The sequence below is a fragment of the Danio rerio genome, chromosome 1 (assembly GCF_052040795.2).
Source record: "Danio rerio strain M-AB ecotype USA chromosome 1, GRCz13ab, whole genome shotgun sequence".
In the NCBI taxonomy this organism is placed as follows: domain Eukaryota; kingdom Metazoa; phylum Chordata; class Actinopteri; order Cypriniformes; family Danionidae; genus Danio; species Danio rerio.
The window spans coordinates 19,117,515-19,137,040 of NC_141021.1; the positions used below are offsets into that span (position 1 = coordinate 19,117,515).

At 35.3% G+C, this 19,526-nt stretch overlaps 1 protein-coding gene and 1 long non-coding RNA gene across 3 annotated transcripts; both read left to right on the forward strand.

The window, feature by feature from the left end:
• The first annotated feature begins 1,300 nt into the window (after positions 1-1,300).
• helt (helt bHLH transcription factor) lies at positions 1,301-5,953 on the forward strand. Of its 2 annotated transcripts, none has more exons than XM_087235371.1 (4): positions 1,301-1,319; positions 5,046-5,150; positions 5,233-5,329; positions 5,425-5,953. In XM_087235371.1, exons 2-4 carry the CDS (start codon positions 5,133-5,135, stop codon positions 5,859-5,861), a joined length of 552 nt encoding a protein of 183 aa, XP_087091497.1. In that variant the 5' UTR covers positions 1,301-1,319; positions 5,046-5,132; the 3' UTR covers positions 5,862-5,953. The 2 variants fall into 2 exon arrangements, with proteins under 2 accessions (XP_087091497.1, NP_996948.1); NM_207065.2 differs by lacking the exon at positions 1,301-1,319 and adding an exon at positions 4,296-4,515.
• A 6,027-nt stretch (positions 5,954-11,980) lies between these two features.
• On the forward strand, positions 11,981-15,359 carry LOC147846780 (uncharacterized). Its single transcript, XR_015476494.1, has 3 exons — positions 11,981-13,190; positions 13,387-14,308; positions 14,371-15,359. It is a non-coding gene; the product is annotated as an uncharacterized LOC147846780 (long non-coding RNA).
• Positions 15,360-19,526: the final 4,167 nt, after the last annotated feature.

Genomic DNA, 19,526 nt, shown 5'->3' on the forward strand with positions numbered 1-19,526 from the left:
TATGTTTTACGCAGCTGATGCCCTTCCGGCTGCAACCCATCACTGGGAACCATCCATACACACTCATTCCCACACATACACTTTAGACAATTTTAGCTTACCCAATTCACCTGTACTGCATGTCTTTGGTTTTGTGGGGGAAACCGCAGCACCCGGAGGAAACCCACACGAACACAGGGAGATCATGCAAACTCCACACAGAAACGCCAACTGACCCAGCCGAGGCTTAAACCAGCAACCTTCTGTGAGGCGAGAGCGCTACCCATTGTGCCACTGTGACACCCTAAATAACATTATGAGGTTAGAATTTTAAATTAAAAATTAAAAATAAATAAGTATGAAATTTATTTATTTATAAATACTAATTTATTATCATGTCTAACAAACAATTAGTGAGCTGTTAAAGCCTATTAAAACCCATCTAAAAAACAAAACATAACAAACAGATCATTTCCTCAGAATTTGTCAATTTGAATAATAAAATGACTTGTTTATAATGGCATACTGTCAAAAATGGGACAAATGAGCTCATATAGGGGCCAAAATGCTGGACTTTGTCGGTGGGGGGTGAGCCTGTTTATATTTACATAAATACATGTTTATTCAGTAAATATAAATGTTTTTGTTGCTATTGACATTTAGTCATTTAGCAGACACTTTCGTCCAAAGCGACTTACAGTTGACAATACATACAAGGCAATACATACAAGAAGTGCTAGTTATTCAAAGTAACCTGTTTGTGCTCAGAGAATTTAGTGCTAGAGAATGTGTGTTTTTGTTTTGTTTTGTTTTTTGAGAAAGTGCTTCTTGTAGGTTTTCAACTATAGCTGCCAAGACATTTTTTTTTAATTAGTGAATAAATGAGTAAATAAATAAACAAATACATCTGCAACCAGGTTAATAAAATTAACTTAAAATACAAACAAGGCAGAAAAAAATAAAAACTAATAAAAAAATGAAATTGCTTTTTGTCTCCCTCTAGTGAGCAAGAGGGCGACATAAATCATGTTTATTATTTTGAACTAACCTATATACACATTTTTAATAGGGAAACAAAAAGGGAAAGCTATTCCACCTATTTAATTGACTCACCGAACACTAGTGTTATGTTTGATTTTGGACAATTTTTGAGAATGTTAAGGATGCTCTATTGTGATGCGGAACAATGCTGAATGTCTCGTGTGAAGTGATGCAGAGGAGACTCACGGTGGCGCGCGAAGCTAAAGGATTGTGCGCGTCTCTGGCCGGAGGTCACCACGGGTCACCGCCTCTCGCATGACAACACATCGTCGACAGGATCAACATTTTTTCCCATCAACGTAGGAATTTCAAATCTCGCACAACACACTATACATCACAAACATCATGTAGGCTATACTGCAATGTTTGGAGTTGCAGATGACAACAAATGACAGCCTGTGGTTCAAAAGGTGCTAAGTGTCATAAACATTTCTAGCCTAAATGAAAATTTAAATATAGTTTAAGACATCTGAAGATGACGTGTATGCTTACTTGTTGAAATTTCCACAAGATGGCGCTTTATTAAACTAGCTATAAAACGCAAAAAACGTTTTATTGGACTTAAATCAAGTTCTTGGGAGGCCATCAGTGTGCTAGGGCTTAAACAATTTTAATAAATAAATTGCTAAAATCAACAACTACAAAAACCAGTTCACACTAAAACAAAGTGATACTTGACTATAATACCGAAAGACCTAAAAAAATAGCGCAAGGCGATTGGTAAGACCTATTAAATCATTCTTTTAAAGATTTGCCTTAGCAACCCTTAACACAAGCAAAAGCATCCCCTCCTGTCCGAAAAAGCCCAGACTGGTTAGGGTGTCTGTGAAAAAGTCTTAGGTTGGTTGGGATATAAGGCGAACTGTACTGCTGTAATCAGGGTGACATGCATGACTGCGCTCCTCTAATTCTCTTTCACATGGAGAGATCCTTACAGACAGAGTTCAGCTTTCAGGTAGCCCCTCTATAAGAGTGTGATCCACATACAGAAGCGTGTTTGGACAGCTTTAAAATTCTTATAAGGCTCAGGAATGAAACACTGATGCGACAATTAGAAGAGTTTATGACTTTTATTGGACTCAAAAACTTTCTTAAATTAATTAAATTTGTTGGTTACATTTTTATCCATTAATTGCATGGCTTAAAATATTTGTTAATTTTTTTTTGTAGATTAAAATACATTTAAAAATTGTAAAAAATGAGGGTTTTATTTTTTGTAATAAATAGCTTTATTTTACAGCCAATAAATTATATGATCGTTATAAATAAACCGTATAAATCAGAAATTTTAGATTTAAACTAAAATAAAACAGGTTTCCTATTTTGTCATATTAAAAATAATTTTATTATCTTAAACATTAGTTTGGACAAATTTTAAATAACATTTAAAGTACAATTACGACAATAACACGCATAGTGATAACTGCGTTTTCCGTCTAAATATTTTGCTCAATATTAAACGCATTGTGTAAAGATATTCAAAATCAGCTGTTTGAGATGTAACATATTTTTTAATTACAGTCAGTATCAAAATAGACCCCCCCCCCCCCAGAAAAAAAATGGCATCCACTTGTTGCATGCAAAATGCTTTTTTCCTCACTGTGCATTGTTTTTAGTTTCTTTTGAAATAAACAGGAACATAGCATCGATAAAATACAATAATGTTTTGTATCGTATTGTTTGGTGTAATATTGGACAATTAAATTACACAGTGATGGGAGAAAATTCTGTTGGCGTATTGCTGTTCTTAAATGCACCGTACACGGTTACAAAAAGAAAAGATAAAATAGTCACGTTAAAGTACTTCAGCTTCAGAAAGCAAGTTAAAAGATTGGTTGTGTCGGCTCCAAAGTGCGTTTGCATAAAATCTTGTGGTAAATTCAACAATAAAAGTAATGGGATTTTATGCTTTCGTCTGTTTCACTGGTGCTTTTCTTTTGCGCGCCGTATAAAAGTCTCCAATGCTTTGGATATCCAAAGAGCTTGAATTCTTTAAAAGAAAAAAAAATCCTCACATCTTTGATTTTTTTCCATTCTCGATGCAACACGATCTTGCACTTTAAAGCATAGCCAACCTTCGGGATTAAAACGTTCCCAGTGAAAAAAAGCAGAAGATCCAGGCGTTTTGGCGCATGAAGTCTGAGGCTGGGAGCCTGAGCGAACACAATAAACCTGTTGTTAACCTTGCTGTGAAAATATGTTTGATGAAAACAGCCAATTGTTGTATGAAATGTATTCAAGTATAAAATAATGCCCTTTGTTGGGCACAAACTTGAGCAATGTGGGGGTACAAAAGTCCCCTGTGGCATGAATTGCGCTTTGGCGTCGCCACTTGGCGCGTTACCCAGACCCCTCTATACGCGATTGTTTCTTTCTTTCTAATGACATTTACCGGATCAAAACATGCTGTTAATTCGATCAGAAAGCTTCACCCTGCACAACAATGCCAGAATAATTTCTCCCAAAGTTTGTTAAGTTGACCGAAATTAGGCAAATGAATAGGGGTCTCCAGGCGCAGGTGACGGAGAATAATGCGCGTCAGGACCAGCTGCATTCTTCTTTATTTCTCCTCTTTCTTTTCTTTCACTGCATTATTAAAATTTAGGCCAATGAAACTATTCATTCCGCTCAATAGACATTTTCTTATAGGATAATAGGATACAAATTGAGCCCCTCTGAAGGGAATCCAGCGGTGGGTAACCCTCGTGTGCCAAAGACGGCTGGAGTCTCTAACATGGTCGGAGGGGCCGCTCGTGTGCCAGGCCGGGTCCCCACACCTGCCGAGGCCCCTAACAAAACTAGAGAATGTAAACAAAAACCCGGCCGTAGCCCATGAAAGATGGACGTGTCACCAAGTCGTGTGAGAAACGCTGCGAACAAACGGGGGGACTCCGTCTCCAAAAGGTCTCCCCTGAACTCGGCGGAACAGCCTATTATGTGCTTACTTAATTACTATAATAACAGTAGACAGGCTTTAAACCTAAGACGGGCTTGGGATGGAAGTTAAGATCGCTTGCTGGGACCCATAAACAGGCGATCGTGTGAGAAACGCGACGTGGAACAGAAAGGGACGCCTTGCTCCGGGGGCTTTGTTTTCATTGCGCGCGCTGCGCTCGCTCGAGTCATCTCCAGCAAGGCCTGTTACTATGCAAATAATATTCTACAACCCATCACGTGTCTTTAGACAGGCCACGTGGATTAACAAAGTAGGTCTGCCCCCCGCTAGCCCACAGCTTCAGGTTTTACTATTTCTTTAACTGATCCTAAGTGCACACATTAACCAAAAAGCTCGCCTTTAATCCTATGGAATAATTTAGGGCCATGAATGCGCGAGCACTTTATAAGCGGCCGCCTCCGGTCAGCTCTTCTCAGTCTGAAGCGTCTGGAAAGAGGAGAACGCGCACACTCGATGCTCTAGGTTTTGACAATTATATAATTTGTAATTATAGACTTGTTTTTTACGAAATGATGGCGTCAAAGATGAAGGATCGCAAGGTATGTGGACACTTTCATGGCGCACACATAATGCCACTGACATCATGTTCTCCTTGAATGTTTTACTTTTTTACTGTTTAGCTACTGTTTGAAATGACCTGTACGTTTCATGTGTTTTTTTAAAATATACTTTTCAGTATGTCGTTTTATTAACACATCATATAAAATAAATCAGCAATTTTCAGTGCGCGCGCGCGCTTTTTTTTTAAACGGGGGAACTGTACAGCATACAGTTATATATACAGTTATTTTATTTCAGATACACACAGATTGATTTTATTGCTCTTACATTTAACGAAAGCTTATGTCTTGAGAATTTAATTAGAATGCTCCAGATTCCAGATGCATGCTTTCTCGAGCAGATATTTTGCGCGCAATGACGCAGAGCGCAACACGACTCTCCTAACTTCTTGCTAAACGCATGCTTTTTATAATCTCCAGTCTATGCAATCCAGCACGCACTGCAACTCTTCTTTTTATGTTTGGTAATGTTTGTTCCTTTAACCAATCATCATCTCCCATTATCACAGAAAACTCCCGTTTCTCATAAAGTCATCGAGAAAAGAAGAAGAGACCGAATCAACAGATGTCTAAACGAACTGGGGAAGACTGTACCAATGGCATTGGCTAAGCAGGTGCGCATTTGAAACACTAAATGAGTTTACATGCACATCTCTGTTTTGGATGATGACTGACACAATCTATAATTAAAAACAGAATTCTGGCAAACTTGAGAAAGCAGAAATCCTGGAGATGACGGTGCAGTATCTGCGCGCGCTCCACTCAGCAGACTTTCCGCGCGGGAGAGAAAAAGGTAGGAATCATGACATAAATCTATGAAGTACAAATCTAAATACGTTCACCAAAACAAATAAATAATTACAAACGCCAAACCATGTATTTCCACAGGCGAACTGCTGACAGAGTTTGCGAATTACTTCCACTACGGCTATCACGAGTGCATGAAAAACCTCGTTCACTACTTAACCACCGTAGAGCGAATGGAGACCAAAGACACCAAGTACGCGCGGATCCTCGCCTTTCTACAGTCCAAAGTGGTTACCGAGCCCGTGTTTGGCTCGTTAGGCACAATCTCACCAGACCCCACGGACCTACTGTGCCAGCTGGAGTATCAGAGTCCAAGTCCCACCGAGTCAGTGTTTCAGCAGAGCCCACCCGGACACTTTTCCTGGCACAGCTCGACGCGGAGCCCCACGCTCGCCTACCCAGCGATGTCTCAGCACAGCGGATACTTATCGCCGGTTCAGGGACTCGATCACCACTACATGAACTTCATCGGCCACAATGCCTTCAGCTTACACAATGCACAACACGCTGCTCTGTAAATACGTCTTAATATGTTCTTAATTTATATCAAATGTACATGGTTTATGTTAATATGTAGATATGTCTCGAAATAAATAACTTTTGAATAAGATTCTGTCTTTCGGCAAGATGAAGTTCTTTTTCTTCTCACAGAGGAGAAGTTGAGCGGGATGCAAATATCAGCACATTTTGAAAACCAGCATTTACTTCTATAAACTGTAGGCTGCTGGAAAACTATTGGATTATTTTAATGAGTTAACCAAATAATTCACAAATTCAGCAAAATGAGAGCCAAATACGAACAGTCTATTTAAACAATATAACAATTTGAAGTAAACAGCCTCATTTTATTTCATTTTTATATTTATGTATTTACTTTTATTTTTATTTTACTCTACAAACATACATATACTATTTTGTACAAAAAATATATTGGAGAAATTTCCATGTATGTTAACTAACAATATTTGTACCCGTAGGAAAATTTCATTTGCAGCATACACTCACAGAGACCATTTCACAATTGGCATATATAAATAGTTGAAGTCAGAATTATTAACCCCCCTTTGATTTTTTTTTCCTTTTCTAAATTTTTCCAAATGATGTTTAACAGAGCAAGGACATTTGCACAGTAAGTCTGATAATATTTTTTCTTCTGAGGAAAGTCTTAATTGTTTTATTTTGGCAAGAATGAAAGCAAATTAAATTTTTTTAAAAGCCCCTTTAAGGCTATTTTTTTCCAATATTTACAGAACAAACTATCATTATACAATAACTTGCCTAATTACCCTAACTTGCCTATTAACTTTATTAACCCAGTTAGACCTTTAAATGTCACTTTAAGCTGTATAGGAGTGTCTTGAAAAATATCTAGTAAAATATTATTTACTTTCATCATGGCAAAGATTAAATAAATCAGTTATTAGCATTGAGTTAATAAAACTATGTTTAGAAATGTGTTGAAAAATATTCTCTCTGTTAAACAGAAATTGGGGAAAAATAAACCTCTACTCTAAATAAATATCCATCAGCCATCAGCTACTGCGAGAGGAAGAATTTAAAAATGTAATTGCTTGTAGTATAAATGATCATTTTGTTCTATTTCGTACATATCTGGGAACACAATATCAACAACCTGATGGCAACAACTGGAAGTTGTTTGATAAAGCATGTCTCTCATCATTGACAATCATGATATCCTTATTGGTCACACTTTATTTTGATGGTCCCTTTGTTGAATTTAAGTTACATTTCACCAACATGCCAACTAATTTTCATTAGATTATAAGTAGACTGTTAGGTTGGGGTTAGGGTTAAATTTGACGACAAAGTTTCTTTTGGTCAGTTAAATGTCTGTAAAAGTATCAACAAATATTAAGCAGACAGTCTACTTATACTCAAATTGACCATCAAAATAAAATGCTACAGCCTAATTTAGTACTCTTTCTTTGACTATACTATCAATACCTTTTAGTTTTATTCCCAACAACTTACTGCACTGTTAAAAATTGTCCCGTTAAAAAACAGGAAAATACTGGCAGCTGCAGTTGCCAGCAATGTACTGTTATTTTACAGTATGTTGCTGTAAAAATACATGGACTACATTGATTTACACAATACTCAAGTGAACTCATTTTGCTCACTGAAAGCAACTGCCTCAACTTGGTCAACTGCTGAATGAGTTTATGAAGTAATGTGCTATATATGCTTAGAAGCATACTTATAATGATAACTTATTTTAGTTAATTAGAAAAGTTCGGTTTAACTCTAATGTCTTATTTTGCACAACAGCACACATACATGTAAATCTGGAATCACCAGAGAGATTCTGACTGCATCAGCAACTAAACAGCCGCTGTCTTTAAATAGAGAAACATGCAGAATAACATCAGCAGTTCATTGTTCATCTTTAACTCATACACTGGCTCTACTCTCCTCCACAACGGTGACACACAGAAGAAATTAGCTTCAGGTTTTACAGTAAAATACTGTTTTTTCCTTGATTTAACAGTAATCTACTGGCAGCTGTGGTTGCCAGCAATATACTGTTTTTTAACAGTCTATTTCCGTAGTGTAAATTAACAGTATATTACTGTTAAAATACATTTTACACTGTGTTTTTACCTCTCACACCTTTAACCCTTTAAACCCCAGAGCCTATACTTCAGTTTTTATTGAAGTGTCCACACTACTGAGTGTTCAAGAAACATGTAGCAAAGCTGAAGTAAATGAATTAATTAACTGACTAATTCAATGATAATTGAGGATTAACAATGAACAAATGAAGAAATACTGAAGGGAAAAAACAAGAACAGAACATGCAAAACTTTAGTCACAGCTTTATAATGAAATAACCTGAAGAACAACAAATGATTAAATCATTTAAATGATCAGCGGATGATTAAACAACTCTACAAACATCATCACCAGCTACACTTATTACTTAATACATGTATTTTTGTATAACATTTACTAAAGTTCTTCTTGAGAAAAAGTTAAAGTTTTACGTCACCATCATGGAGAACAGAGTTTGCTTTGGTTGGGCTCTTAGCCCTGTCATTTTTAACATTTATATATCTTGGCTGCTGCAATTGTTAAGAACTTTGTTTAAAAAGCTCTTTTTTTGAGGCAAGCCAGCCAAAAACCTAAATAAGATCTGGTGATGTTCATGTTGCTATTAAATGGCAGAGTCTGTTCTCATTAGTATAACAAAATTTACTGCTCCTATTCAATGTTAAATCTATTGTTTTACATTATATGTCTATATATGGCAATGATTTCTGGAAGTTTTTAAGAATATCTTGGACAATAACACTGCTCTATGGTGTAAATCGCACTCAAAGAGACATCTATAATCAGCATATGAACCTCAATAATGGTGACAACTAACAAAATTAACAGTTTAACTCACAAACAGGCAACTGAAAGTCGAAACATAAACAACAGCAGAATCAAACACAAATAAATAAAACTGTTAGACCATTATACAACATTTATTTATACCGCAATGCATGCTGGGATATTTGTACCGTGCCACTACCAGCATGCATTGCAGCATGAAACATTTGAGATGTTACCATTGTTGAGATACAAGGTCAGATTCATGAGGTCTAAGTGTGTATTTGTCATAACTGAACTGTTTTTGGATGTTATTTCTTAACTGTTAAGTAATTTCAGAGGTATCTTTTCTGTTTCCACTTCTCATTAATTAAATTAATACCTGCAACTAAACATAAAATCTATTGCATGAGGCCCTTCTTCCAGATTTATAACAAAACATTTATCAGAACTATTTTCAGACAAATAGATTTCTCTATTTATTGACTTCCCAACTTTATTGCTATAGTTCAAATGTTTTGTAAACTCTGTATTTCAGCAGTTAGAAAATCTTAATAAATGAGTTCAAGGGTGAAGAGCCCAACTAAATCAGCCCCTCACTCTATTACGGTGACACAAAAAACACCTTAATTTCTGTTGGATCTCAATGAGAATAGTATGGAAGTCAAATCAGTCAGTAATAAGTGTGTGTCTGCTGTTGTTTGTGGAGTTGTTTAATGATCCTCTGCTGAGACTGAAGCTGTTTTATTTTATTTTATTTTATTTTATATTGTAACTCAAGTCACTGTTTGTGTTTCTTGTTTCTCTTTCCTTCAGTAATTGTGATTATTAACAGCAGGTGTTCATCAGTGTCTGAATTCACTCATTAGTGTTCATTAACTCTCAGGTGAACTATATTGGTGAACTAGTTGATGGAATAGTGAACAAGGGCACAAAGTGTGATTTTAAACACAGACTTCAAAACATCGAATCTGAACTCTGTTAGCTCACAGTTTTCTGCAGTTGGTTACTTTCTCGAAAACAAAAATGTTACCCAGAAAGCACTGTTTTTAACAGAATATTACTGTTTTAGTAAAAAAACATTATTTTACCGTAGAATCTGACCGTTTTTTAACAGCAATTTTTTACAGTGTGGCTGTTGTCACCACATTCCCCAGTGACCTTTTCTGGGTCTCAGAAGCATTTCCATACCAACAGATCACAAAAAAAATATTGCAATCCTTTCGATAAAAGCACTATAAAACAATCAACATATGCATATTGATGTATATTTATTTGTTAATTTATTACATTTTGATTAGTTAGTACAGACAAATTGAATTTAAATAATTAGCTGCTTTTTAGTTGCAACAATATTTGCTAAATGTTTAATCAAAATGTCTAAACGATGGCATATTGGACGGTATTTTAAGAAAGCAAAACAATTTAATAAAAAATATTATTAAAAGAGTATTTAAATATTTTGCCGGTTAATTCAGCTGTGGTGATGGGATGAAGCTGAAAAAAAACGAATGAATGAATAATTAAATATTTAGTTTACTAATTTGGTCTAATTGAATATATTTTGTCTAATAATATATTTAAAATAATTTAATGCACAAAAATGTTGCAATTAAAACTAAGAATAATTTCTGAATTATTCATTTTTCAACAGTCAAATGCAAATTCCTATGAAAATACAATGGGCAAATTTGTCTTTTTATCTATAGACTGTTGTCTCTAGACTGTCTCTAAGATTAACACTTAGCGTAATGGTCTGCTGGTCTGAGACCTCTTGATTGACAATAAGCCTCTCTTTAGGGGAATCCATTTGGACACAAATCCTGCCCCCCATCCTATCCCAGTGTCTCTTCCACCTATATTTAAATAGGATGCAAATAACAAATCAAACTGGTAAATAGTACTTAAAGAAAGGGAGTTGGGTATGAGTTGTTTAAACACAGAGAGCAAGATCCTTTGATAATATCTGGATTTCTGCATTGATTTCTCAAAAATGTGATTTGATTTACAATAATGAATTTAGCATAGACTTTTCCCCAAATGTTTTATTCTCAAAAATACACCACTGCATCAATCCAAAAGCTTTCAGTGGATCTTAAAGAAATAGTTCCACTTCTCCCCCTCCCAAAACTGAATATTTGCTCACTATTTATTCACACTCAAGTGATTCTAAACTTTTATGAATCTCTTTTTTTCTGTTGAATACAAAACAAGACATTCTTAAGAATGTTGTAAAAACAAAAAAGAAGCTAACAAAAAATAAAATATGGATGTCAACAGTTTCCCATTTCAGTATATCTTCATTTGTGTTCAACTGAAGAAAGAAACTTCAGAAGAAAGAAACTTTTCTGGGTTTGTAACAAGTGGAGGATGAGTATTTGATGAATATATTTCCATTTTTGGGTGAACTATATCTTTAAAAAAGCATCAGAAATGAAACATTTATAAATGCAATGTGACTAAATCATTTAAACAGTAACAATTGTATAATTTAGCATTTTATATTAAAGCTGTGAAGAAACGTGGATTAGGCATGGGCCGGTACAAGCTTGTGATGTTATGATAACCTTGAATAAAAATATCACAGTTTCACGGTAATACAGGTAATACAGTATTGTGATTACTGCTCTGAAATAAGTTCTTTATTTTAAAATAGGTTCCAATATACAGTTTTGCACTTTACGATTTTTCAATTTACAATCCACATTTAGAATATTTTGGAGCAGTAAACATGTCAGGCTAAATAATTAAAATAAAGCATTGACTTCTGCTGGGTTAATTAGTTTACAAAACACAGATATCTTTATAACACATAAAACAACCTGTACCTACACTATAGGAAAGGTAAACCAGAATTTTTTTTGCAGTTTTAAAACCTTTTTTAATACAATATCTGGACAGCAGTCTATGACAAAAAAATACAAAAAAAAAAAAAAAAGTTTAAAACTGTCTAAAGACAAAAGGGTTGTTTAATAGCTTTATAAGTTTGATGAAAGGTTTTGATTCACTTCAAATGTTGAACTTACTTTGTAAATAATGCAGGCTTCCACACAATTCATTCATGTTGTCCCAACTCAAATTAAGTTAACTCAACACTTTTAACAAATTTATGTGGACCGAACATAAAAAAATTCAGTAATCTCAGTGAAATCTCAAGAATTGTGTTGTCTCAGCTCATTTTAAATACGTAATTTAAACGAGCAAAACAAAATATTTTTAAGTGTATATATATATAATTATGAAATTAAACTTTTATTTTGGGTGCAATTAATGCTTAACCCTTTTTTTTTTTTTACATTTTACATAAAAAATTTTAAGTTTTAAGATGTAGTGAAGCTTTTGGGATGGATAGAGACATGTTTTAAAATTATTTAGAATCGTGGGTTGCCAGATGTTGGTTGTTGGTCCCCACACTGAAAAAAAAGTATTCAAAGATGATTCTTTGGATTTACTCTTTTTTTTTTACGTTAAGTTGTTGTAGACAATTTATTTGGGTTGAATTTAAACAAACAAATTAAGTTGAACATAATTAAATTTAATTTGTTTGTTTAAATTCAACACAAATAAATTGTTTGCAACAGTTCTGCAGACACAATTTTTTTCAGTGTATGGAGGTTTTGTTTGAGTTTTTGATTGTAAACAGGATGACTGTGCTCATCCTCCAGCTAGAACAGCACTTCACCAGCTCTGGCAAGCATAAATCAGCTAGGACCAACATGGAATTGGTGCTGGTTTATGCTGTATTAAATTTCAACTTTTCAGTCCAGCAATAGCTGTGGTACAATTATAGAAAGAGAAACTTTTGGCATGTAAGTGGTCTTAACTGTGAGCTAGATAAAGGTCTTACTATATTTTATAAATAAGCAGTTTAGAAATTTAAAAAGGTTTTCCAGAACAAAAACAAACATAAAGGTGAATTTCAGAAAAAAAGTTCTATTTGAGTGTGCTGTGCTCCCATAATTCATCCAAACATTTTCCTTCGGGTAAGACTCTGATTTAACAGAGGTCACCACAGCGGAATGAACCACCAACTAATCCAGCATATATTTTTACACAGCGTGTGGATGCCCTTCCAGCTGCAAACTAGTACTGTAAAACACCAATACACACTCATTCATTTACCAACTTTAACACTGAGCCACCGTGCCGCCATTTCCAAAATATATAATAATAAAAGTAAGAGATTTAAAAGCTATACATAAGGGATTATTTACTTACTAAAAGCAACAAGTTGACTTTACTTTAAAGAATCCATTGTAACTAGGAACCGTTAAGTTGATTTATCTTATTTTTTATGCTTATATGCACATAAAATTTGGGGCAGTGGGTTTACTCACTTTTTTAGTACACTTAACAAACTTTTCTTAAAAGCAACAGGTATATTAACTTACTTTAACCCAGCAGGCACACAACATCATAAGACGTTTATATTAGGTTGGATTTAGGTCATGGCATCAAGTGACCAAAATTTAATGTCTAGCTAGCATCAATAACAACGTCAGGGCTGCATGGTGGCGCAGTGGGTAGCACGTTTGCCTCACAGCTAGAAGGTCGCTTGTTTGAGCCTCGGCTAGGTCAGTTGGCATTTCTGTGTGGAGTTTGCATGTTCTTCCTGCATTTGCGTGGGTTTCCCCTGGGTGCTCCGGTTTCCCCCACAGTCCAAAGACATGCAGTACAGGTGAATTAGGTAGGCTAAATTGTCCGTAGAGTATGAGTGTGTGTGTGAATGAGTGTGTATGGATGTTTCCGAGAGATGAGTTGCGGCTGGAAGGGCATCCGCTGTGTAAAAACGTGCTGGATAAGTTGTCAGTTCATACTGCTGTGGCGACCCCGGATTAATAAAGGGACTAAGCCAAAAAGAAAATGAATGGATGAATGATATTATGTCCACTGAGTCCCTGAGTCAGGTCCAGAACAACTTTCATCTCTTGATTTTTCTCAGGGGCTCCTCCATCAGGTTTCCCTGTGTACACTTGTAAGTTCCAAACATATCAGGAAGTGGCATCACAGGCAGCCCAGATCTTTATACCATATTTTGCAGGTTTCAATGGTATATACTGCCAAAAAGGGTTGCAGCCTCTAAATGGCATCAGTTGCTCATCAATGGTGACATTAGGACCAGGGTTGTCAAATTTCTTGGGCAAGAAGACCATTCAATTTCACCATTTTTTGACATCCACATTTCTTCACTTGCTGTCTGGTGGGCTTGCTCTGGTCCTGGAACTGGCTGCTGACAAGCTGGTAATGGAGCTGGCTGCTGATGGGGTACTCGTCTTTGTTTTGTTATTAAATGGTGCTCAACCTCATCCTCTTCTTAAAAGTCACTGTCAGACTTTGAATTTTCAGAAATGTAATCATTATATTCTGAAACCTCTTCCTCGACATCATCATCAGAAGCTCCTCTCTCTTCCACAATCAATTGCAAGGCCCTCGCAGCAGATAATCTTTTGGCCATCTTTATTTATTTATCTATTTCCTTTATTTAGCCAGGAGATCACATTGAGACAGTACTGTTTCTTCTTCCAGTGAGACCTGGTCTTCCAGTGAGACCTGGATCAGTTGTGATAAGGAACCACACTGGCAAAGTTTTATTTATAGTATTATGCCCCAAATTTGCAAATGGAACAGGGTATGGGAAAAAAAAAAGCTTGGTTCCCATAAGAGAGAGGGTAAAATGTGAGGAAATGTAAGAGCAGACAGTGTTGATTATAGAATTTTCAACAATGTTACAACTTTGTGCGGGAGCAGGAGGGAGAAGAGAAGAAAACAGCAGCACCAGAAAGGATGACAGAGTGTAGGAACACTGGACCTACACTTTCAACACTTTTATTAGGCCTGGATCCAGTGGACCCGAACACCTTGTATGTAATGTAAATGCGTGGAGGGAGGTACAGTATGCGGTCACTGAAAATTTGTTCCGATTTATGTTCTTCACAGAAAATAAGCCAAAGCCAATGAATTTCAGGTTGAAAAAATTATTCTTTGTTTAAATAATTTTTCTTTTGAAAAAACCTGAAAACGGGTCTCACAGACCCGAACACCAGACAAGGGTTAAGCTTTCATTTTTTCAATAGTCTACAGAACAAATCATCATTATACAATAACTTGCCTAATTACCCTAACCTGCCTATTAAACCTAATTAACCTAGTTAAGCCTTTAATTGTCACTTTAAGCTGTATAAATGTGTCTTGATATATATCTAGTGAAATATTATTTACTGTCATCATGGCAAAGATAAAAAAAGAAATCAGTTATTAGAAATGATTTATTAAAACTATTATGTTTAGAAATGTGTTGAAAAATCTGGTCCCACTTTATATTAAGTGTCCCTAACTACTATGTACTTACATCAAAAAAATAAATACAATGTACTTACTGTGTTTATAATGTATTTGAGAACACTAGTGGTGCTTTTGAGTTGGGATAGAGGTTGGGTTATGGACAGGTTTGGTGGCATGGGTAGGTTTAAGGGTAGGTTAAGGTGTAAGGGATGGTCAACAGTGTATTTACAAATGTAATTACAAAAAATAATTACAGATGTAATTACATACATGTATTTAATCAATCTGAAGTACACAGTAAATACATGTGTTTACACAATAAGTACATTGTAACAAACTATTAATTCCTATGTAAGTATATATTAGTTAGGGCCAGTTAATATAAAGTGGGACCAAAAATCTTCTTTCCGTTAAACAGAAATTAGGGAAAAAATAAAAAATAGGGGGGCTAATAATTCAGGGGAGCTATTTCTGAGACAGATACTTGTCGCCCCATGCTCACTATCCCTAAAATGATACTTTATTCCTCTAAAATCATATTTAAGGAAGTGACATTATCAACATTTACACATCTTACGTCTAACTATAAAATAAGATCATCGTGTAGCATTGTGAATGGAATCTAACAGCAGTGGGATACAGCTATAAGCTAAGGCCGTATTACACACAGTTCTCTTATATATGTGAATCAGCCCACACAATATATGTCATTTCCATACTTGACTTAAGCAAATCAGACAGACGGTTGTTCACTATGGTCAGGATTAGCTTAGCAGAAAGACGGCCACCATGGTGGAAAATAAAGGCCCTCTGCCCACATCGCATATAATTTTACCAGGTTCCAGTCAGCCATGACGCTGATTGTTTCTGAGATGTTGGCACTTGTGTTCCTCCCTCTTTAACTGTAGAGGGTTTACTTTCTTTAGCTTCCACAATGGCATAGAAGAAGAGATCCCCGCCCCTCTCCACCCCCGTCCCGCACGCTTTTCACACCCAAAAGTACAGCCAGAAACCAATATCCCTAAATCTCTCCTACAAAGACACCTGAGAGACAGAGAGAGTCATGATTTCACTGAAGCAGGGGTGACCAAACCTTTTCTTGTAAAGGGCCAAAATACAAACTTTATTAAGGCTAGTGGGCCGAAGGTAAATATAGTTGACATGGGTAATTACCTACTTTATTTAATATTATTTAAAAATAAGTAAAAAACATTGCTTTATATTAACCATAAATTATAATAGACATAGACGTAGTATCCATAACGTCACCCATATGTTTCTGAAGAATGCAAAAGAAACTACAAGTAGACGAGGCCAATTGTCGCCATTTTGTTCGTGCGTCATCGCACCGACCGGAGGATACCAAACAAGGAAAAAGAGGTGGAAAGAGAGCAGAGCTACAGACAGCTGCTAGCATTTTGCTTAGACAGGCTTTTCTTTGGGAGAAACGCTTAGTATGTCTATACCTGCGATTCGTTTGTGTTCTGACTCCATGTGCTTGGTTGTACACTATATCAATGTGTTTAGACTTTTGAAAAACACTGTTGTAATACATCAAGCAACTAAGCATTGTTCTTATGACGTTTCTCTATAGGAGGAAAACGCAAATCACTTCAAAACACTTCAAATATAGTCCGTGATAGAGTAAATGCAAGGCTATTGATGAAATCCAAGAGTAAAACTGTATGACAACGTTTCAGATGACTGTTCTAGAGCCTACAGCTAATCAGTCTGTCAGATTTTGGAGTGCATCAGGTGTCTATAAATTAATAATTTAACTTAAATAAAACAAATACATTTGTAGATATGGTATATAGGCTAAGTATATAATTTCACTCACCTGGGGAAATGGAGGCTACGTGTATGTTTGTAAGCACAATTAAGTGTACACCGCATGCCACATCATCTGATAATTGTAACAAATAGTTCCAAAAGGCAATTGACTGTGTGAAGCCACATAAAATAAAGCAAAAATATGATGAATATGCCGAGTTCCGCGGCTAATCAGCTGGAATCAGCTGAGGTGAAGTGACGGCGACTAGCGAGACCAAGCTGTCACTCAAGTGGCCAAACCCTTAATTATACAGACTTAATATAACTTAATAAAAATGAAACGAATGAGTTATTAAAAAGTTCACCCCTTCACAGTCAATAAGGGTAATATTAGCTATTTGAACCAAAATCGTTCTTTGTATCAGGCTGTAAACACCTTTTTTTCTGCTGTAAAGTTGGCCATTTTAACAGTGGGGTCAATAAAAATTGCTCTATTATGGAGCCAGGACTAGAGGAATTTAGATGAATTGCAGTTTCAGTTACTTCAATATTTGCTTCACGAGGGAGAGCGGGAGGTTGCGGCTTGATATTAACTAATACAGAACTTATTACAGTAAAAAAAAAATAATAATCTCATTTATAACAAAATGGAGTTACATTAGTTTTTGCTCTGATTTGTTAGCCGATGTTTTCTGCATAATCCTCAATTTGTGGAGTGACAGTACTTACGTTTTAAAAACTCAATTTCAAATTGCTTTTTGTAGCGAAATACATCAAACAAACAAACAAACAAACAAACCAACAAACAAAAAGAAGGTTTCATCATATTAGAAATTACTCTTTTAAAGGCATTGCTCCAACCTTATCTATCATTCTCAGATGGGATGGTGGGCCAAATCAAAGGTTACAATGGGACAACTTTGGCTTGCAGGCCCTATGTTGAGCATCTCTGCACTAAAGCGACAAACTGTATGAAACATGGGTACAAAACAGGTACAAATGTGCCCAGACAGATGACCCCAGACGTATGAATCCCTGCTATCACCTTTAATGGGACAGTTCACTTCAAAAAGTTAAACTGTCACTATTCACCCACAACTTCATTCAATCATTCATTTTGTTTTCGGCTTAGTCCTTTTATTAATCAGGGGTCGCCGTGCATAAACTGTCAACCTATCCAGCATATGTTGTACACAGCAGATGCCCTTCCAGCTGCAATCTATCACTGGGAAACATCCATACACACTCATTCACACGCATAAACTATGGACAATTTAGCTTTCCCAATTCACCTGTATCCCATGTTTTTGGACTTGTGGGGGAAACCAGAGCACCTAGAGGAAACCCACTTGAACACAGGGAGAACATGCAAACTCCATAAAGAAATGCCAACTGACCCAGCCAGGGCTCAAACCGGCGATCTTCTTGCTGTGAAGCGATTGTGCTACCCACTGCGCCACCGTGTTGCCAACACTGAACTAACGGACCATTATTTCAGTGTTACCCAAAGATTTTACTTAGAGAAACAAAATGTACCCACAATTTTAGAATCACTCACAGGCCTGTAGCGAGCTAATGAAAGGAGGGGCTTTTTTTCTCAAAAACTGGAGTTTTTCTCCTTTAATTTTGAGGTTAAAATATTGCGTTATTGTATAATTATGATTTGTTCTGTAGACTATTGAAAAAAAAAAAAAAGCTTTAAGGGGCTAATAATTTTTACCTTAAAATGTTTTTAAAAAGATTAATAACTGCTTCTATTCTAACCATAATAAAACAAATAAGACTATCTCCAGAAGAAAAAAAATATTATCAGACATACTGTCTATATACTGTATATATATACACACACACAGAGAGCAAGGGAATTTTCACAGTCTGTCTGATAATATTTTTTCTTCTATATATATATATACACATACATATACATATACACACACACACACACACACACACACACACACACACACACACACACACACACACACACACACACACACACACACACACACACACACACACACACATATATATATATATATATATATATATATATATATATATATATATATATATATATATATATATATATATATATATATATATATATATATATACATACACATACATACATACAGTATATATACAGTTGAAGTCAGCATTATTAGCCCCCCTGAATTATAAGCCCAGCGGTTTATCTTTTTCCCCAATTTCTGTTTAACAGAGAGGTTTTTTTTCAACACATTTCTAAACATAATAACTTAAAAAAAAATTCTAATAACTGATTTATTTTATCTTTGCCATGATGATAGTAAAAAAATATATGATATATATATGAATATTTTTTCAAGACACTCATATACAGCTATATAAAGTGACATTTAAAGGCTTAACTAGGTTAATTAATAATTTTAATATATTATATATCATATTAATATATTAATAACAAAATTGTAATAATAAAACTGCTGAACATGTATGTTGTATGTTTTCTTAAACATCTATATATTGAACTAGTGAAAGATAATTGTTTGCATTGGCCAAAACTGATTAGCTGAAGTCATGCTAAAGCGACAGCCAACAGAGGTTTCCACTTGTTCTTAAAGCCTTCCTAAATAGGTTGTTTTTCACAAAATATTAAGTATTGGCAAACCTTCTGGAAAAGATGCTTTCTTGACAAAGAATAACATATAACAATAATCTAATAATAATAATAATAATAATAATAATAATAATAATAATAATAATAATAATGTTTTCTGTGATACTGTATTTGACAACCGACAAAATTAGTA